This window comes from Rissa tridactyla, chromosome W (assembly GCF_028500815.1).
Source record: "Rissa tridactyla isolate bRisTri1 chromosome W, bRisTri1.patW.cur.20221130, whole genome shotgun sequence".
In the NCBI taxonomy this organism is placed as follows: domain Eukaryota; kingdom Metazoa; phylum Chordata; class Aves; order Charadriiformes; family Laridae; genus Rissa; species Rissa tridactyla.
Window position 1 is genome coordinate 28,743,789 of NC_071496.1, and position 21,756 is coordinate 28,765,544.

The 21,756-nt window shown below is 38.3% G+C and overlaps 1 protein-coding gene and 1 long non-coding RNA gene across 2 annotated transcripts; both read left to right on the plus strand.

Annotated features, from left to right (window-relative positions):
• Positions 1–501: 501 nt before the first annotated feature.
• On the plus strand, positions 502–14,026 carry LOC128901989 (3-hydroxy-3-methylglutaryl-coenzyme A reductase-like). Its single transcript, XM_054184236.1, has 14 exons — positions 502–666; positions 1,086–1,197; positions 1,747–1,834; positions 1,933–2,017; positions 4,204–4,309; positions 5,373–5,479; positions 5,908–6,024; positions 6,522–6,673; positions 7,516–7,760; positions 7,988–8,160; positions 9,852–10,046; positions 10,638–10,796; positions 11,533–11,690; positions 13,879–14,026. Exons 1-14 carry the CDS (start codon positions 502–504, stop codon positions 13,904–13,906), a joined length of 1,890 nt encoding a protein of 629 aa, XP_054040211.1. The 3' UTR covers positions 13,907–14,026.
• Positions 14,027–18,765: 4,739 nt separating this feature from the next.
• LOC128901992 (uncharacterized) lies at positions 18,766–19,809 on the plus strand. The gene is made up of 3 exons (XR_008463563.1): positions 18,766–18,835; positions 19,123–19,277; positions 19,429–19,809. It is a non-coding gene; the product is annotated as an uncharacterized LOC128901992 (long non-coding RNA).
• The last annotated feature ends 1,947 nt before the right edge of the window (positions 19,810–21,756 follow it).

Sequence of the window (21,756 nt, forward strand, 5' to 3'; positions counted from 1 at the left end):
GTTTATATAGTTAAAATAAAGCTAATCAATATTTTTGATAGAAAGAGTGAGTAGAAAGAAGTAACAGAACTTAGTGAGTGCTTACATAGAGCGGTGGTAAAAACAAGAAGTTGAAGTGGTATTATCAAAATTGTGTGACAGGAAGATACTAAGAGATGTCATGAAAGTGATGAAATCTTGTTAGTAAGACTTTTTGAAGAAACAAAGGAGATGTGTATTTAAAAAAAAAAGGATTGAGAAGGCAGGAGCAGATCATATTGTATTTTAGAAGATTAGAAATTAATGTGTTTTACATGGAAAGTTGAAAGGTGACGATGAGTTTCCTTACTCATCTGTTAGTTAACTGTTTTTTGGTTTGTTTTTTTCTTTTTTTTTTTTTCCCCTGAGAGATGACTTGCAAAAATGTACATAGCTCTATCCTTTTTCCCCAAATCTCGTACTTGCTTATGTGAAATATTATTTTGTTGCAGGTTTGCTAAATATAGAAAAACAGTCTTGAAAATGTTGTCCAGACTCTTTCGAGTGCATGGCTTTTTTGTAGCCTCTCATCCATGGGAAGTCATTGTGGGAACAGTGACTCTCACTATCTGTATGATGTCCATGAAGATGTTCACTGGGAATGACAAGATATGTGGCTGGAATTATGAGTGCCCCAAACTTGACGATGTAAGGATTTAAATTCATGTTATAGTACTTACTGTTAATCTGTAGATGCAGGGTTTTCTGTAGAATAAGATCAGGTTTGATGTATTAGGAGGAAAGTAGCTATACAGAAAGTTCTTTAATATCCAGCATGGGAAAAGAAGGCAATAAAGCTGGATGTAAGCAGTGATGCACCTACAGAAGGTTTTCATTAAACCTAACTTTCAGTGGCATGGTATCTAGTGAGCAAGCATTTGATATTCATATTGTTTGCAATATTTTAATCTTTTTTAAGACAGATTAGCAGTGATACTTATTTTATTCCAAAGCTTCATTTTTAGTGCCACTTCATAGTGGATTGTTTGGTTTTTTTGTTACTGAAACTTGACAAGAAGTTACTGCTTAATGTAAAAGCTAACTAAATCACTTTGTATTTCAAATAGGATGTTCTGAGCAGTGACATCATCATCTTGACAATCACGCGCTGTATAGCAATCCTTTATATATATTTCCAGTTTCAGAATCTAAGGCAGCTTGGGTCAAAATACATTTTAGGTACTGTATCTGATGTTTTTATTTATTTATTTATTTTCTGTATGCATTTTAATTGTTTTTTAAATATAAATTAGTAATAAATATGAGATTTTTAATACTTCAGAACAGGATTATTTTAATTCTTTGCTAGACAGCAGAATAAATAAATGTTCTGCATAAATCAAAGTGCAGCTCTGAGAGATTGTGTAGGATTATATAAACACTGGAAATGTGATTATTGAAATAATCGTGTGAAACACTAAAAATATAGAGCCGTTTAAGCCACTTTTCTGTTTTGCTGATAAAGAGAAGATTTGTGGCTTTAATTTTTCACAGTCTTACTTTGAATGCAGTACAAATTTTAGATTTAAATATCTGTATAATAATAGCATCCTCATCAGTTTGTATCTCAACTGTTGTTTATGCACTCTGAGAGATGAGAATTGCAGTTTGTTTGCTTCAGAACTGATCGAAAGGCATATTGTTTCTTTCTTCCTTTTTTCTTTTTTTCCTTTCTCTCCCACTATATAAAAAAGAATTTTCCTTTTTTTTTTTTTTTTTTTTTTTAAGGTATTGCTGGCCTCTTCACAATCTTCTCAAGTTTTGTTTTTAGTATAGTGGTAATTCACTTCTTGGATAAAGAATTGACGGGTTTAAAGTAAGTAATGAATTGTTATTCTGGATTTCTTGCTTGAATTCTTTTTCCTGTACAATAAATCTTGTATTTTACCCTTAACATATGCCTCTCTCTTTCAGTGAAGCTTTACCGTTCTTCCTGCTTCTGATTGATCTTTCAAGAGCGAGTGCGTTAGCCAAATTTGCGCTCAGTTCCAACTCACAGGTCAGGGTTTTTTTTTTTTTGTTGTTTGGGTTTTTTGTTTGTTTGTTTGGTTTTTGCAATGGAGCTTTTGAATTTAATATTAAACGATGAATAATCCAGGTAGAGACACATACAGGTGAATACTATATTGGTGATACGTAAAAAGGATTCAATTTAATCCATATTCTATGTTCTGTATTGTTTTTTATTCAGATCAGTGTTCAATTGTGTTGTGGTTTTGGCCAGATTGGCCAAGCAGAACGACAGATGGCCCTTCCCCCCCCTCCTTAGAGAGGAGAGGAAGAGATAAGGAGATTTATGAGTTTAGAAAAAGAACTAAACTACTTTAATGAAAATAATAATAAATAAGGAAATAAGAAATAATAAAATATTTTTTTTAAAAAAAAGTATACAGTATATACAAAACCGTATCCAGCTCCCAGGATGACGATCGCGTCACCAGCAGACACAGGGAAAGTCCCAGACTGGAGTCAGCGATGGACAGGAGCTGAATTCCTGAACTAGAGTCAGGAATGCTCAGATCGGGATCAAAGGCAGACAAACAGACAGGGTCCTCCTCAGACATCGGCCATTGAAGAAAGAGAGCGAGCCAGAGCCGCCTTGCCCCTTTGATCCCTCAGCTTTTATACTGAGTGTGATGCAGATGGGATGGAATACCCTGTTGGTCAGTTTTGGGTCACCTGTCCCATCTGCTCCTCCCTGCAGGTGGGACCCCTCTATGCTTCTCTGCTTCTGACCCTCTAACGGGGCAAATAATGAAGTGATCTGACCTTGGCTGTTATAGCAATAAGTCTAAGCAAGAGCCTCTGTGCATACCATTCCTTGGTATAATCAGGTCTTATCACTCTGAGAGTGAACAGTGTCTGAACAATATGCTGTTAATTTCAGACTTTGGTCAGTTAGAAGAGGCCCAGCTAAAAAGTAAAATTACAAATCAGAAAATTGGTTCTGTTTTACCTTAAACCAGGACAAATTGAATGATAACACTGTACAACTAGTGTGCATAATCATGTCAGCTAAGTTAATTGTATGTATGAGTACTTTATAGGTTCAGAACTTTAAACACCAATGTTTATAGCTCTATTAAGGAGGCTAGAGTTCCTAGACTGAAGTCTTCCATTTATTGATAGAAAAAAGTTAATTTGTAGGGCTCAGGAGCAGTATATAAATAGACATTTAATGTTATAATGCCGATACAGAAAAAAGCATATTTTCTAGACAAAAATCTTAGCAGAACAAACATGGCATATGTGTAGATAAATACATATTCATGCTCTAATGCAATTAACACAGCACAACATGAAGGATCAACAATATATCTTGCCTATCGTACATTGGAATGGTCATTTCCTAATATTCTAAGTTCTGAAATAAAAGTACTTTTAATGAAATTCATTTATACCTACAAAATACTGTACATTGTAATTGAGCATAATAATTGTGACAAAAATACAGTATAATGTACAGTAATATACTATAACATATTATATATATGAGTATATTGTACATTCTCTATATATGCAATATAATAGTGTGTTATATATTATTATATAATAATTACGAGTACAGAATTTTTTATTCATTTTCAAGAAACTATTTCACAAATAGGTTTTTACTCCCTCTCCCCTCAAACTACTACCACTACCAACAAAACAGCAGCAGGCCTCTGGAGTTTTCCATGCCTGGCTTCTGGAGGAAATCCCTTTCTCCCCAGGGCAGTCTTAGTGTCTTTTATGTCCTCTTTTCTGACAGCTGAGTCTAGAGAGTCAAATAATTTAAGATAAATAAATTTAAAAAAGGATACAGATATGTGGTTGCAAGAACTTTTGAGATGCTGTGACATAAGTGGCTTCTATTTTATGTCTTGAAGTGTAGAAGTCCTGTTCTTCTGAATGTACTTTAATTAAAGTCTGTGCCCATCAGTGTTGTAGGAGCTTAGAATACTGATGAGACAAAGGTGGAGACTTTGAAAATTAAATAATCTTGTTGTGTAAATAAAGACTGTCAAAGTATAATAGTTTATGGGAAATTAAGCAATTAAAGAATGTATTCTCTCATAATAATTAATTTTCAATGTCTGTTTTATAAGGCCTTATCACCATAATACTACTCAATTTACTAATCGTGTTATGTGCACTCTCTTACTTTGATTTTTGTCTTTATGCTAATGTAATCTTTATTTTTAGGATGAAGTAAGAGAAAATATTTCACATGGAATGGCAATTTTAGGCCCTACATTTACACTGGATGCACTTGTGGAGTGCCTTGTGATTGGTGTTGGTACTATGTCAGGTGAGACCTTGTATCGTTCCTATCATTCCTGTTAACATCTTAAAGCAGCTGCTAAAACTTTCTCTTGGGCATTCTTTCAGGACATGCACACCTATTTCATATTCTTGCAAAAACTAGTGTTTCTAAAAATGACTCCAGGTGAAAGAAAGTTACTCTAGTTCAATTAAAAATAACCAATTTACTTTGTTGTTCCCCCCAGTCTTTTGATCTTCATCAGTTCTGTGTGCAGTAGCAGTTGTCTTTCCTTAAAAAGAGAACGTTGAATGTAATAAGCAAAGGATTTTCATGTGCAAATAACTAATTTCTTTGTAAAATAAATTGCAGTTCCATAGTGAGTGAGGTTTTTTGTTTGTTTGTTGTGTGTGTTGGGTTTTTTTGTTTTTTAAACTAACATGCATACCTTAAAGGCATCTTTCAAAGCACTAGCTTTTTAAATTCGTTTGGACCTGGGGGGGGGAAGGAAATGTGTGTTAATAAGCTGTTTTCCTGTTTACATCTAGGGGAAAACCACTTCGTTTTGGTGTACCATGTAATTGATTTTATATATTTTTTTTTTTTAATTATTTATACTGTTAGCTCTGTCATCTTTATTAAGGGGGTTCTGTAATGCATGTGCGACATGGCATATTGACTTTTTCTAGATACCAGACTAGTGAAAGAGTAGATGGGGTATATACTCTTTTATTCCCTGAACACTTAATTGGCCATCTTTTACAAGGGATTTCAATACATAATGTTGACTAATTGTTCTTTGCTTAGATAAAGGAGGAGTTTCATGTTTTCATTGTGAAGCTTTAAAATCTTAGTAAACTGTAATTATTTCTATATTTATTTAGATTTACACTTTAAAAATTTTCTGTATACCATACTGTAAATACGTATTGTGCTAAGCTGATACAAAATGACCAGGGCTTAACATGCTTGTTTTTCATTAATCTAGACAGTTCCCTCTCTAGTCTGCAGTGCCAGATTAATGGTTTTTTTTCTTACTTCTGCAATGCTTCAAGTATATAGAAAGCCTGGTGCATATTCAGATGTTAAAAACTTTTTTTTTTTTATGTAGGCGTGCGACAACTTGAAATTATGTGCTGCTTTGGCTGTATGTCTGTTCTTGCCAACTACTTTGTCTTTATGACCTTCTTTCCAGCTTGTGTGTCCTTGGTATTAGAGGTAAGACCAACTTCAGCACAACATCAAGCTTAGTATTCAGACCCTGTGCTTCTTGTAGGCTATGTATTTCATCACTGAGGTATACGCCAGCATGTTTGTCTTCCTTTAGAGGTGAACAGGAAATGCACAGAAAGAGTTATGGTGGTTCAGCTGATGGATGTAACTTGTTAATGCCATTGAAAATGAGTCACACTCAATAGTATGAGTACGGATCTAAAGCAGAGTACAAAAATTCTATTTTACATTAATGGCTGTCCAGGGTTTTTCACTTGTTAAAGTCTAACGTAGCCTACAGTCTACTGTTTAGCCTAACTCTTTTGTTGGTAATTTATTAATGATCAAATAAAAATACAGTGGTGAAGCTCATTTGTTGGTCCTTCTAATACCTACTAAATGGGTTCTATTTTTTAATTTTGTTATTTTTGCAGCTTTCAAGAGAGAGTCGTGAAGGGCGTCCTATATGGCAGCTTAGTCATTTTACTCGTGTTCTGGAAGAAGAAGAAAATAAACCAAATCCTGTAACACAGAGGGTCAAAATGATTATGGTTTGTGGCTTTTTTTCACCTGTAGTTATGCAATCAGTAAGATATCCTGGTGCAATGAAGAAAACTTTTGTTTTCTACAGACATGTGTTCTGTATCCCATTAGTCTGGTTTACCGTGGTAAATTTTAATAACATCCCCTGTATCCACACCTCAAGTCTTCCTGTGTATGCCACTACTTCTGTGCAAAACACTCATGGCTTTTTCATGTGTACTAATCCTCTTACCCCTACAATGCCCTCAGCTTCCTCTGATTATTACTTGAGCCAAGAGGAAGGATGTGATGGGACAGGCTCAAAGCTATGAGCGTTATGATAGGCCAAAAATGGTGTTGATGAGAGGTGTGGAAAATCAGCCTTTAGCTTTAGACTTTTGAGGCATGGGAAACAAAACAAGCAAATTTAAAAAAAAAAAAAGCCCACACAAAAAGCTTAATCTTAGTAGGTTAGATACCTCGTTACAGTTGAAAATTTAATGTTTGTTTTGTGTTTTTAATACAGTCGCTGGGTTTGGTTCTTGTTCATGCCCACAGTCGCTGGATAGTGGAACCAGTTGCTCAAAACAGTACTGTAGAAAATGCAGTGGGATTGGCTGAGAATGCACCGAAGAGAATTGAACCTAATGTTTCATTATGGCAGTTCTACCTTTCTCGGTAGGCAACTTCACAAGAGAGAAGTGTATTTCCTCGATTAGGGTCTATTCTCCAGTGCTGCCAAGCTATGATCCTAGAGTACAATACTTGTAAACTTGCAGATCTGACCACTGTAGGATTTCTTGGAACCAGAGATGTCATTTCATAAGAAATATTTCAATGTTATGCTGTTTGTTCAATCTCCTTGAAGTAATAAGAACATGATCAGGAACCAGCTGTCCTGTGTGCATCATAACACTATCTTTTCCCACTAGCACTGACACCTTTCAGAGCACACTGGAAAATAAATTTTCTGACTGCACTAGAGTAATTATTTATGCAGAGCTTCTGACCATTCACATACAAGTGCAAAAGCCATGTCATTCTTGCTTTTCCTTCAGATCAACTGAAGTTAGTGGCAGCTGTGGTTCCATGTTACTTCTGAAAACACAGAACTGTCTCTTAGGTTGTGTGTCGTGTCCGTGTCCCCCCCCCTCCCCAAGCAGTTCAATTTGCATCGTAGTAGTCATTATTGGTAGATGATGATAATTGAAATTTTCCACTTTATCGCTGTTAAATAGTGAATGTTTTCCAGTCATTTCTCTTACTGAGGCTGCTTTTTAACAAAGATTTAGAAAATAGCTAATGAAATCTAAAAATTTCTTATTACAAAGAGTGATTTCTCTACCCTAACCTAACATACTTGAATGTCCTATTAGAAATGTCTTTTGACAGGAGTTTCAGTAACTGTATAAATGATGATCAAACTATTACCCTTTCTAAAGCAAAGGGATGTTAGAATGTTGTTATAAACAAACAAATTGTATATACAATGTATTTACTTCTTGATTTGTCTTTTTTAGAATGGCCAGTATGGATATTGAACAAGTAATCACCCTTGGATTAGCCCTTCTCCTTGCTGTGAAATATATTTTCTTTGAGCAAGCAGAGACTGAATCCACACTCTCACTGAAGAATCCCATAACATCTCCAATGATGGTCCGGAAAAAGGTCCCTGAGAACTGTTGCAGGAAGCAATCTGGACTTCTGAAAAACAATCAGATATCTAACACAGTAGAAGAAACTTTAGTTCCCAAAGATGGAAATGGTAATTTCGGGCATTTTAAAGTCTGAACCTATTCTTGACTATTTGGAACAAAGAGTGAAATCATAGAATTGTCTAGGTTGGAAGGGACCTTTCAGATCATTGAGTCCAACCATAAAATGGAGCCCGTGTGCCATGGTATCACTGGGCAAAATCTGTGTTATGTTGTATTTGGGATCAAAATTTAAGATTTTTGTAAACCAAAGTTTATTTTAATTGTCTTTATGCAGCTGAAGTCATAAAACCTGTATTAGCAGAGTTATCAACCAAGGACACATTTGTAGTTGGCAGTTGCAGCCCTGTGGAAACTTCTTCATTTCTTAATAGAAAAGAGGAAGAAGTTGAGTTACCTAAAGAACCACGTTCTATTGCGGAATGTATTTGTATACTTGGAAATGCAGAGGTATGGAAAAATAATTTATTTTTTTTTTAACCTCTACTGCAACATCTGATTTAAAAATTCTTACAGTTCATTTTCCAGCTTTTAAATCACAGAATGGTAGGGGTTGGGAGGGACCTTCAGAGATCATCTAGTCCAACTCCCCTGCCAAAGCAGGTTCACCTAGAGCAGGTTGCACAGGAACAGTGTCCAGGTGGATTTTGAATATCTCTAGAGAAAGAGGCTCCACAACCTCTCTGGGCAGCCTGTTCCAGTGCTCTGCCACCCTCAAAGTAAAGAATTCTTTCCTCATGTTGAGATGGAATTTTTCCTGTGTTCTAGCTTGTGCCCATTACCCCTTGTCCTGTCCCCGGGCACCACTGAAAAGAGCCTAGCTCCATCCTCCTTACAACCACCCTTTAAGTATTTATAAGCATTGATGAGATCCCCCCTCAGTCTTCTTTTTTCCAGACTAAAAAGACCCAAATCCCTCAGCCTTTCCTCATAAGAGAGGTGTTCCAGTCCCCTAATCATCTTTGTAGCCCTTTGTTGTACCTTCTCCAGCAGTTCCCTGTCCTTCTTGAACTGGGGAGCCCAGAACTGGACACAGTACTCCAGGTGCAGCCTCACCAGGGCAGAGCAGAGGGGGAGGATGACCTCCCTCAACCTGCTGGCCACACTCTTTTTAATGCACTCCAGGTGACTATTGGCCTTCTTGGCCACAAGGGTACATTGCTGGATCATGGTCAACTTGTTGTCTGCCAGGACTCCCAGGTCTCTTTCCACCGAGCTGCTCTCCAGCAGGTCAGCCCCCAACCTGTACTGGTGCAGGGGGTTATTCCTCCCCAGGTGCAGCACCCTACACTTGCCCTTATTGAATTTCATAAGGTTCCTCTCCGCCCAACACTCTAACCTGTCCAGGTCTCGCTGAATGATGACAGAGCCTTCTGGTGTCAGCCACTCCTCCTGGTTTTGTAGCATCAGCAAACTTGCTGAGGGTGCCCTCTGTCCCCTCATCCATGTCATTGATGAATATATTGAAGAGGACTGGACCCAGTACTGACCCCTGGGGAACAGCTATTGACCGTAATGTCATTCTGCAGAGAATTATATAGCTTTAATAACTGGGGAGGGGAAGACCAAAAACAAGGGGGAGAAACAAAACAACATCCTTTCATAAGTTGCTTCTCCTCCAGACCGTTTCTTTTGCATTTTTTTTTTCAGTGCAGATGAGAAAAACAGGTGTATGTTTTTGAAGTTGTAAAGAAATAATCTTTTATTATGAGTCTCCCTCTATCCCCAAAATTGTGAGGGAGGCAGCTTCATCATTCATTTCATACCAAGTTACTGAAGCTTTATCACGTATGCACATAAGTTGGTGTCTGAGAATATATTTTTTATCGTATCCTATTACAGAATAGTAGGGGTTGGAAGGGACCTTCAGAGATCATCTAGTCCAACCCCCCTGTCAAAGCAGGTTCACCTAGAGCAGGTTGCACAGGAATGCGTCCAGGCGGGTTTTGAATCTCTCCAGAGAATGAGACTCCACTATACTTGTTCTATTATAAAACCTGACATTGGTAGTTGATTCCTTTAGATGTTCTCTGATATTGTCAAAATAAAGTTGTTACCCTTTTTAATTTGGAAACATTTAAAAGGATTTTCACCAAGAGAATCTATACTTTCTTTTCCCACCTTTTCTTTTACGTTTCCAGAAGGGAGCAAAATTCCTTACTGATGCTGAGGTCATCAGCTTAGTTGATGCTAAGCATATTCCTGCATACAAACTGGAAACTGTAATGGAAACTCAAGAGCGAGGTGTGTCCATTCGCAGACAGATGTTATCTAAGAAACTCCCTGAACCTTCATCTCTGCGATATCTTCCTTATAGGAATTACAATTATTCTTTGGTAAGTAAAAGGCGTACAAGCAAAACCATTTTCCAAATCTATGAAATATCTGTTCCAAGTGATGTATATAAATTAATAATGAGCTTGGTCAAAACTGATGTAGAAGGGGAGGAGGGCAAATGTAAGGCACTGCCTTTTATCATTTTTGATGTTTTTAAACCTAGGGAGGTAAGGTAAGTTTTGCAGTTTACACAAAAAATATTTCCTACCTAGGTATGCAGTTGCCTTACCTCCTAAATGCAGAATTCTACTCATACTGAGCCTGAGTTCAGTTGAATGAAAATAGTACCTTGAGCTCAAGTTAAAATGGAAGTTTATATAAAATTAATTTAACAGTATTAAATTAATTTTATTTAATAGTGTTTAAGACTTAATAAGATTCACTAGGTCTTCCAAATACTAGACTTTAATAGTATTAGCTGTTGATTGCTGTAGCTGTAACTTTTTGAGGTGGCAGTTGGTTGCTTTATGGGTAGGGTTGTGGGCTTTTTGCTAAGATGCTTTGTTGTAGTCACGTGCATAGTATGTAGCATGCTGTACTGTATCAGTGTACATGTAACCTTAATAATACCTCTCTATTATTTTTGTAAGGTTATGGGAGCTTGCTGTGAAAATGTGATTGGATATATGCCTATTCCTGTAGGCGTAGCAGGACCACTATTTTTGGATAACAGAGAGTTTCACGTTCCAATGGCGACAACGGAAGGATGTCTTGTAGCAAGCACAAACAGAGGATGTAGAGCAATATGTGTAAGTATTGTTTGACTAGCTTGAAAAAATTTCTATATTATAAAACATATTTTGGGGAGATACAAGGTGTGGGGGTTTTTTTGACTTCCTAAAAACTAAAATTTACTTTCGGTAATCTTACTTTGTGTCATGGTTTAATCACAGCCAGCATCTAGGACCACGCAGCTGCTTGCTCACTTCTCCCCCCCCAGTGGAATGGGGAGAAGAATTGGAAAAATAAGGAAAACTTGTGGATTGAGATAAAAACAGTTTAATAGGTAAAGCAAAAGCAGCGCATGCAAGCAAAGCAAAACAAGGAATTCATTCGCTACTTCCCATTGGCAGGCAGGTGTTCAGCCATCTCCTGGAAAGCAGGGCTCCATCATGCGTAACAGTTACTTGAGAAGACAAAATGCCATAACTCTGAACGTCCCCCACTTCCATCTTCCCCCAGCTTTTTATATACTGAGCATGACGTCATATGGTATGGAATATTCCTTTGGTCAGTTGGGGTCAACTGTCCCGGCTGTGTATCCTCCCAACTTTTTGTGCGCTCCCAGCCTACTCGCTAGCGGGGTGGTATGAGGAGCAGAAAAGGCCTTGAGTGCTTAGTGACAACCAAAACTATCAGTGTGTTATCAACATCCTTCCCATCCCAAGTCCAAAACACAGTACCACAGCAGCTGCCAGCAAGAAAGTCAATTCCATCCCAGCCGAAACCATGACACTTCGTTTCCCTTCTGCTTTGATTTTTTAGCTTGGTGGAGGAGCAAGTAGCTGCATTCTGGCAGATGGGATGACTCGAGGACCCGTTGTAAGGCTGCCCACTGCTTGCCAGGCTGCAGAAGTGAAAGTTTGGCTTGAAAGCCCTGAAGGCTTTAAAATAATGAAGGAAGCTTTTGACAGCACAAGTAGGTTAGTATAATGGCTATTCCAGCCTTATTTCCTGATATAAGGCTTCTGTGGATGGTAGAAAGCTCCTAATTGTATTTCTGTGTAATGCAGTACAGGAAATTACTTACTCATTTGAGCTATCCCGTGTAGTGTGAATCTAAGAAAACAAAAGTCACTCTGGCTATATACCAAGGCTAGTAATAAACATTTTTCCGATAATAAGTGGTAAAGAACTAGATCATAGCAACAAATACATTTGCATTGTGTAATACTTAATACGTAATTTTGTCTAAGCATTTAAAAATAAACATAAAAGCTTATTTGGATTTTTAGTAGTTATTATGCAAAAAGTAATTACTAACATTAGTAATATCATCTGAAAGGCTAGATTCCAAACTTTGAATTAATTTGTGAGGTTCCAGAGACTACGGGATAAAATAATGCTAGAACTGAAATGCTTAAAAAATGTAAAACAGTATTAAGTTTATTTCAAGCCCTAGAGTTTATTCTAAGACTTATGACTACCTGCTTTCTTTAGGAAGATTTGGAAAGAGATTTCCATATCAGTTATGTTTCTTACCAATCTTACAAGTGTCACCCAAGGACATATGTATATTTTGGCGAGAATAACATATGGTGCTGTTTAAATGCAGTGTTTCCCGAACTTTGTTTGACTCTTACTCTGTATGAATAAAGCTTTGACTTGTGGAGCTTGCACTGTTGTTGAAGATGATAGCATGGGTTTTGCCTTGCTGTAAAACTGACATAAGAATTTCCAAAGACCTAATTTTTAGTTTATACCTGGTAGTCAGATGTTTTAGGGAATACAAAGGAGTTAAATTTATGTTAGTGCATATTTTATTTCATGAAGTCTAGGGATAGAAAGCATAAAAAGGCAGTGAACACTTTTAAAGTAAGCATTTTAAAGTATTTACTTGAGAGAACTATGTGCGTGGTAGCCATGATGGTTTTTTCCTGCGCTGAGGGAGGAGTACAGATAGCACAGTGCAGTTAACAGTGCTATCTGTCATTTTGCTACTTAAAACTAATTTAATCTTTTTCCTTGAGGACTGTAAGTAATTAAATTTTCTTGCAGGTTTGCCCGCCTACAAAAACTTACCATCAGTTTGGCTGGTCGTAACCTTTATATCCGTTTTCAGTGTGGAACAGGGGATGCAATGGGAATGAATATGATTTCAAAAGTAAGGTCCAGTCCCCTAAAGTCTCTCTCATAAATGTGTATTTCTTTTTAAAATAAATAATTGTATCCTACCAATCTGTGACTACCTGGCATGTGAAGACAGAAAGACAAGACATAACATTGTTTGCAGTACTATAAAATAATAAAAGTGTTTGACCTTGTCAAGCGTAAACAAGAATAGGATGAGAACGATGAAAGAAAAAAGGTTAAAGTAACTTTGTATTTAATTTTTTTTTATTTTTTAAATAAACTGTTCTTGATAATATGGAAGTTTAAGCTGTTTGCTCTGTTGCTTTGAGCCAAAGATTTTTATCCAGCACTAATTTAATCTGTTATTGTGTTATCACCCCTTGTAAATAAGGGATTAGAAATCTGGTGAGTGGCAGTGGGGGGGGGGGTGTTCTCTTTGTTTGACTGGTTTTGGTCTTTATGCAAATATGTGGAAGAACCCGAGATGTGACCCATAGACTGGGGGGTGCCTTGTACTGTTTGAGATAAGCTTTAATACTGATTGCCTATTCTATATACAATTTCTCAGAACCATTACATAAATGGATCTGGCCATAGACAGGCACTAAATATAGCAGTCCTTTTGTCTGACTTCCTAGTGTAGAAAAGCGCTTTCCACTATGTCCAAAGTGAATTCATTTCATGCTTGTACTGTCTGCCTTGGTTCATGTTGCATCTTCAGTATGGTAAGCATATGCCCGTTCACCTAGAATGCATCTAGAGTCCACATGTACTGGGGAGAACCAGTTATTCCCCATATAATTCCCAAAGTGGTTAGAAAAAGGATAGTGATAGATTATTTTTTTTTCTTTTCATCTTTTTTTTTTTTTCTCTCTCTCTCTCCTGTTTCAGGTTACTTGCTGAAATCAGGTTCTCTTCTTCAGCTGTAACTGATGATCTGGTTAGACTTAATCTAATCTTGCTGTTCCACTGTCCTTGAGTAGCTTGTTTTACAACCATAATGATATACTAGCCCTATATCTGTTTCTCTTTTAACAGGGTACTGAAAAAGCACTGGCAAGGTTGAGTGAAGAGTTTCCTAATCTCCAGGTTCTAGCTATTAGTGGTAACTATTGTACAGACAAAAAACCTGCTGCTATAAATTGGATAGAAGGAAGAGGGAAGTCTGTTGTCTGTGAAGCAGTCATTCCAGCCAAGGTTGTTAGAGAAGTAAGTGTCTGCCTTATTTCATTTTTTTTATAAAAATGAATATATTTTACAAAACTGATACATATTTTATATTACAGATATAACTGTAAGTTGTGTTCCATGTAAGGATGATCCATATGTATATTTTTAGACTACTGCTGTAGGAGGTCATTTTTCCTGAGAACCTCTTACAGTAGATTTTTTTTTTCCTTCCACTGTCTCTTCTAAGATCATAGAATCATAGAATTGCCCAGGTTGGAAGGGACCTTTCAGATCATCTAGTCCAACCATCACCCTAACTCTGACAAAAGCCATCACTAAACCATATTTCTAAGCACTACGTCTACCTGTCTTTTAAATACCTCCAGGGATGGTGACCCTACCACTTCCCTGGGCAGCCTGTTCCAATGCTTAATAACCCTTTCGGTGTAAAAAGTTTTCCTAATATCCAGTCTAAACCTTCCCTGGCACAACCTGAGGCCGTTTCCTCTTGTCCTATTGCTTGTTACTTGGGAGAAGAGACCAACCCCTGCCTCGCTACAACCTCCTTTCAGGTAGTTGTAGAGAGTGATAAGGTCTCCCCTCAGCCTCCTTTACTCCAGGCTAAGCCACCCCGGTTCCCTCAGCCGCTCCTCATAAGCCTTGTGCTCCAGACCCCTCACCAGCTTTGTTGCCCTTCTCTGGACCCACTCCAGCACCTCAATGTTTCTTTTTGTGGTGAGAGGCCCAAAACTGGACACAGTACTCGAGGTGGGGCCTCATCAGTGCTGAGTACAGGGGGATGATCACCTCCCTAGTCCTGCTCACCACACTGTTCCTGATACAGGCCAGGATGCTGTTGGCCGCCTTGGCCACCCGGGCACACTGCTGGCTCATATTCAGCCAGCAGTTGACCAACACCCCCAGGTCCTTTTCTGCCAGGCAGCTCTCCAGCCACTCTTCCCCAAGCTTGTAACGCTGCATGGGGTTGTTGTGATCCAAGTGCAGGACTTGGCACTTGGCTTTTGTTGAACCTCATAGCATTGACCTTGGCCCATGGATCCAAGCCTGTCCAGATCCTTCTGCAAAGCCTTTCTACCCTCAAGCAGATCAACACTCCCACCCAACTTGGTGTCGTCTGCAAACTTACTGAGGGTGCACTCAATCCCCTAATCCAGATCATTGATAAAGATAATGTGCTACATATTTAATGATGGTTATCTAGTTGAAGGCATTAGAATTTTCACTTTTTACCTTTGAAAAAATTATGCCAGTTTGATAGTGGTGTGTTGGTTTTTTGGGTTTGGTTTTTTGTTGTTTTTGGTGTTTGTTTTTTTTTTTTTTTTTTTTTACGCATGGAGTTTTGCCTGACATTGTACCCGGTCATTTTGATCATTTCACTCACTTATTGTCTCTTGCAAAAACCTGGCATTCTCTTCAAAGTTTCTATGCCCCCCCCTACTATAATGAAAATAGATAATCAGGTGCTTCACTCAGTTCTTAAGCTACCTTAGGGTTCTTGCATGATGAAGGGTAACCTTTATAACCAATCCTAGTCCTAGCCTCTGGGAAACTTGTCCTACATCATAAGAGCTATCTTAGATTCTCTTCCACCTGAGTTCAGAAGATTGGCTATGTGTGTCAGACCAAATCCATTGCCCATTACCTGGTTGCCAGCGCTGGCCATGACAGACAGTATCTAGGGAGGAGTTTACACCGTACTCGGAACAGGCTTCCACCAACACGTTCAAGATTGTGTAAATTGGTGCTTTAGTATTTGATGGATTTATTTATTTTTTTCCCCCCCTCCAGTAATTTGTCCAGTCCCTTCTGTGAAACTAAGTAAACTTTTAGTACTAATATACCGAGCAGAATTCCACAGTGCACCAACACCTTGTGTGAAGAACTACCTCCTTTTTGTTGATGATATCATTTGATGATGCCCCAGTTTGTACTGGAAGAAATACTTGATACTTTTATCTTCTTCTTACTGCTCAAGACTTTATAGCTCTAATAAAGTTCTTCTACCTTCCCAGCTATTCTAATTTTCAGACTGAAAAGTACTAGTTTCTCTATGAGGAATGAGTAAAAAGACTATCCTAGCATGTCTTTGAACATCCTTATCTCTGGATCTTTTTCAATTCTAAAACTTCTAAAAATCTGGGTACAGAGTTGGACCCAGTATTCAAAGTGTGTGTACGCAAGCTGGATTTATACATTGGCATAAGTATGTGTTTTGGTCTTGCTTCCTAGTAATTTCCTAATTTTCGAATTGTTTGCATTTTTACTGTTGATTCAGTGGCAATATCTATTATAACCACAAGATTTCATTCCAGAGTAATAGTGCAGAGCCCATCCTTTGGTAATTGGTATTGATAGTTTTTAAGTAAACTTGGGATGTTTTTTTCCCACCTCTCAACTATGTACATCAGTAAACTTACTTACATTGAACTCTAATATATTAAACTTTATATTTTTGTAAGTATTGTAGACTTGTCACAGATCTCTGTCATCAGTTGCTATTCCTACTACACTGGAATATCTTAAATTTTATTCACAGCGCTATCTTGTTTGTTCTCTTTGATCATTTTTATACTAAATTCTGTGTAAATATCTGAATGTTTCAGAATACAGTCAATGTAGTATAAATATGTCACTTAATTTGATATTACTGTGCACAATGTTTATTTAGCAGTGTAGCACAGTATTGTGTTTAAACTCTTCAGTTTAGCTCTTAGCTCATGGAAACTCTGCTAAGGCACATGGAAAATAAGGAGGTGATTGGTGACAGCCAACATGGCTTCACCAAAGGCAAATCGCGTCTGACAAATTTGGTGGCCTTCTATGATGTTGACACAGCATTGGTAGATAAGGGGAGAGCAACTGACATCATCTACCTGGACTTATGCAAAGTGTTTGACACTGTCCTGCACGACATCCTGATCTCTAAATTGGAAAGGCATGGATTTGATGGATGGACCACTCAGTGAATAAGGAACTGGCTAGATGGCCACGCTCAAAGGGTTGCGGTCAATGGCTCAATGTCCACGTGGAAACCAGTGATGAGTGGCATCCCTCAGGGGTCAGTACTGGGACTGATGCTGTTTAACATCTTTGTCGGAGACATGGACAGTGGGACTGAGTGCACCCTCAGCAAGTTTGCTGATGACACCAGGCTGTGTGGAGTGGTCAACATGCTGGAGGGAAGGGATGCCATCCAGAGGGACCTTGACAGTCTTGAGAGGTGGGCCTGTGCAAACCTCATGAAGTTCAACCAGGCCAAGTGCAAGGTCCTGCACCTGGGTCATGGTGATCCCAGGCACAAATATAAACTGGGCAGAGAATGGCTTGAGAGCAGCCCTGAGGAGAAGGACTTGGGGGTGCTGGTGGATGAGAAACTCAACATCAGCCAGCAATGTGTGCTTGCAGCCCAGAAAGCCAACTGCATCCTGGGCTGCATCAAAAGAAGCGTGGCCAGCAGGTCAAGGGAGGTGATTCTGCCCCTCTACTCTGCTCGGGTGAGACCCCACCTGGAGTACTGTGTCCAGCTTTTAGAGTCCTCAGCACAAGAAGGTCATGGACCTGTTGGAATGGGTCCAGTGGAGGGCCACGAAGATGATCAGAGGGCTGGAGCACTTCTGCTATGAAGACGGGCTGAGAGAGTTGGGGTTGTTCAGTCTGGAGAGGAGAAGGCTCCGAGGAGACCTTATAGCAGCCTTCCAGTACCTGAAGGGGGCCTACAGGAAGGATGGGGAGGGACTCTTTATCAGGGAGTGTAATGATAGGACGAGGGGTAACATTTTTAAACTGAAAGAGGGGAGATTTAGATTGGATATTAGGAAGAAATTCTTTACTGTGAGGGTGGTGAGGCACTGGAACAGGTCGCCCAGAGAAGTTGTGGTGGATGCTCCTTCCCTGGAAGTGTTCAAGACCAGGCTGGATGGGGCTTTGAGCAGCCTGGTCTAGTGGGAGGTGTCCCTGCCCGTGGCAGGGGGGTTTGAACTAGATGATCTTTAAGGTTCCTTCCAACCCAAACCATTCTATGTATTCTTATGTAGAGCAAAATTGGGGAGGGTTTACTGTCTGGTGCAACTTGAGAGGAAAGTCGCTATCATGTCAAGGTGAATTAATAGGATGTTTCTGCCAAGTTGGTTTTGTTTGTTTTATACTGAAGATGAATGAGAATTTGAAACAGAGAAGGTAACCGACGAATTTTTCTTAAAGGCATATGCAGTCCAAACCCTTTGCACTGACTTTTCCATTATTACTTGGACGATGCAGTCTGCATTTGAGAGGGCTCCTTTTGAACAAAAATAAAAGTAGATATCTAGGACAATGATTGAGTAAAGGGGTGGGGTCTTATTAAACATGCAATGAGGCATTTCTACCTAAGGAATGGTGTAGTAAAAGTGTATCACTCTGCCTAGGTATTGAAGACAACTACAGAAGATATAGTTGAAGTCAATATAAACAAAAATTTGGTGGGTTCTGCGATGGCTGGTAGCATAGGTGGCTACAATGCACATGCAGCAAACATTGTGACAGCTATCTATATTGCCTGTGGTCAGGTGGGTTTGTTTTACACCAACTCAGCTTTTCTTTAATTCAGTAATTCTTAACCAAACACTTAGCTGAGTTTTTTGTTTTGTTTCTTCTTCCTGATATAAAGGATGCTGCACAGAACGTGGGCAGCTCTAATTGCATCACTTTGATGGAGCGAACTGGCTTCACCAACGAAGACCTGTACGTCAGTTGCACAATGCCTTCTATAGAAATAGGAACTGTTGGCGGAGGCACCAATTTGCTTCCGCAGCAGGCCTGTTTGCAGGTATAAAGCAGAAAGTTTAAGCAATTTAGCTTCCTAAATCAAAGCTCGCTTTCATGTTGTGTCCAAGTAATGTGGGAATGGGGCTTCTTGAAACTTGGTGGATTTTACATTAAAATTTTAGAATTATCTAATTGTTTTCATATATCTAGTTTTTAAAGTTCAAGATCTTTAATATTAAAGAAACTTAAAGCTAGTTGATTTGATATAATTTGGAAATATTTACTTTAACATTTAGCATAAATTTACTTAGATTTCATAGCATAATATTGTATATTTTTTCTCTTCAGATGTTAGGGGTTCAAGGTGCAAGCCAAGATAACCCTGGTGAAAATGCCCGTCAGCTTGCTAAAATTGTATGTGCTACAGTGATGGCAGGGGAATTATCACTAATGGCAGCTCTTGCAGCTGGGCATCTAGTCAAAAGCCACATGATTCATAACAGGTAAGAAATGGAAAAATTAATATCTTTCTCTGCAGTTCTGCCCTTCTTCCAAGTACACAAGATTCAATAATAATTACATGAATAATAGTTAAAATGATACGCTGCTATTATATGTTACAATCTAATGTAGTTATCTTGCTGTTTTTCTTAGGTCAAAAATAAATCTACAAGATCTTCAAGGAACCTGCACTAAGAAGGCAGCTTGAATACTAAAGCAGCTTTGAAATGAAGAATAGTTCTATTAACTGACCAGGTGCACGGGGGGAGGGGAGAGAATCTGTGAAGTTTAGAATGAAAATCACGTTTAATTCAACAATTTCTGTGGAAGATAAACTGAGAGATCAATGGACTTGTGTGAGACTACTTATGCCTTTGACCTTATTCAGTGGTTAGAGATGACTTTGTGAAAGAAATCCTGTCAGATGTCTTGAACGTGGCTTTGGAATTCTTGCTCCTGTGCATCATTTTCTGAAGGGTCTGTCTTATGTTTTTACAGGTTGAGATTATTTTGACTAGTAAGCTCCTGGTAACTACCAAGGTGAAAAGTGATGTAATGTACTTTCTATGTTTTAATAAATAAATAAAAAGTTGGTCTAAGCTTGGGCTTGAATGCATAGGTCCTTGTCATCTTTATTTTCTGGTTAGCCAAGTATGTTTTTTTTTAAAGTGATGGCAAGCCTAATCACTTTCCATGAACCCCCAATTTTAATTTTGTTTGCATGTAAAACTTAGGTCTTAAGCTTTGAGACAATTTTATTGAATCATATTAGTTTTATAGCAACCTCTCTATATATAGTACTTAAATTGCTGCTGCTGCTTCAACTAAGTAGCATTCAGTGTTTTACCCCCACAATTTAGGTTATTCCTTCATGGAAAACTTGTGACCTACAAAGTGCTGAACTATAATATGTACTGAAGTAGGGAAAAACAGTATCTTCAACTGGCTTGTCATTTTGTTCAGGTAGAAATAATAGATTTTGAAACTAGTAACTCCAAAAACAATTACAGGTCAGACAGCTTAGTAACTTAAACAAATGAAGTTTCTCAAAACTCATATATTAAAAAAAAAAACAAAAACAAAAAACAAACCAAACAAAAACCAAGCGTGGGACTGGGATTGGATCCAGCCATGCCTAGACTCCTCTCTGAGGAGGAGTTTAGACAGCAAGGGGCTCCTTTCTGAACCTCGTGACTCAACGGGAGGGTCTCCCTGACAGCTTGTCTGACCCTGGCCTCTAATGCAGTAAATAATCAAGTGTACCCTGGCATCGAATCTCGTAAAACACTGTCGCATTCACTACTAACTCTGTTAAATCACTGCTTTATGTCAAACATTTCACTACTTCTCTCTTACAAGTGAAGTTAATCACTCCATCTGTGACAGTGTATTTATGTTAAGAAGAAACCTTATCCTTTTTTTCAATGAAAAGCACTAATTAAGGGAGATCAGTGAAATGACATGTTAATGTAACAAGCATTTTTTTTATTAAAATACTGTACTTGGACCAGTGAAGCAGTCTCAGGTGTTCTTAATGTAATACAGAAAACCCAGGTGTATTCTGGTTTGATTCATCTTTAGGAAGATTGCTTAAATGCATCACCCTGCCTAGTTAATCACAGGAGGAAAATTGTTAATATGCTTGATGGTTTTTTGGTTTGGTTTGGCGGGGAGGGAATCAGTGGATTGGACTGGGTTTCTTACAGGAAGGCTGCAGCATTCCTTAAAGGGGTGACTAGCAAAGGTGTTTTTCAAATGTGCAAATTTGATATAAACCATGATGGGTGGTTTTGCAGTACTGTTGCAAAATGTTAATTTTAGGATCCTGCACAACTTTGAGGTAGCAGTAATTTAAGATTTATTAACACAGGATTAGGTTGTATGATTTTTAACAATGCTTAATCATCAGGCAATGATCAAAGTGATTTAACAAAATTTGTTATAATCAACACAGCAACTTAGTTAAAGATATGAAAATGGCAAGGTTCACCTGAGATATAGGACAGAGTTTTCTAAATCAAAGCACAAACAAAACAGATATAGGGGTTAACCTATATAATTGTTTCCTTTTCTGCAGATTATAGTAAATTTTGCTACCCAATGATTGAAATCAAACTATACTTGCTCTCTTCCCTTTGTCAGCTTCTGTCAGCAGACAGTCTGAAACTCCTAACTCTTTATCCCTGTGTCGGCTTCTATCAGCAAACAGTCTGAATCACATTGTGAAATACAGGGTAGCAGGCTGCTGCAATCACAGAAAGCCCCAAAGGGCCTCATTTTAGGATCAATATTTATAGGGTTGTAAGATGATTGAGTTTGGTCGGTACTTTTCCTTTGTGGTCACAATTCTTGTCAGGTGATCTTGGCAACTTTCAGAGTGGGCTTGTGATCTGGGCAGGAGGGGTCTTGGGTAAGTTTCCCAGGTAACAGGAGTTCCAAGTGCGGTTAGGGAGTTGCCATTTTCTGTACTTGCACTGGGAC

Coding starts and splice junctions, on each gene's coding strand:
- LOC128901989 (XM_054184236.1), top strand. CDS start 502: ATGTTGTCCAGACTCTTTCGAGTGCATGGCTTTTTTGTAGCCTCTCAT. Junction 667..1,085: donor AGTGCCCCAAACTTGACGAT/GTAAGGATTTAA, acceptor TATTTCAAATAG/GATGTTCTGAGCAGTGACAT. Junction 6,025..6,521: donor AGAGGGTCAAAATGATTATG/GTTTGTGGCTTT, acceptor TTTTTAATACAG/TCGCTGGGTTTGGTTCTTGT.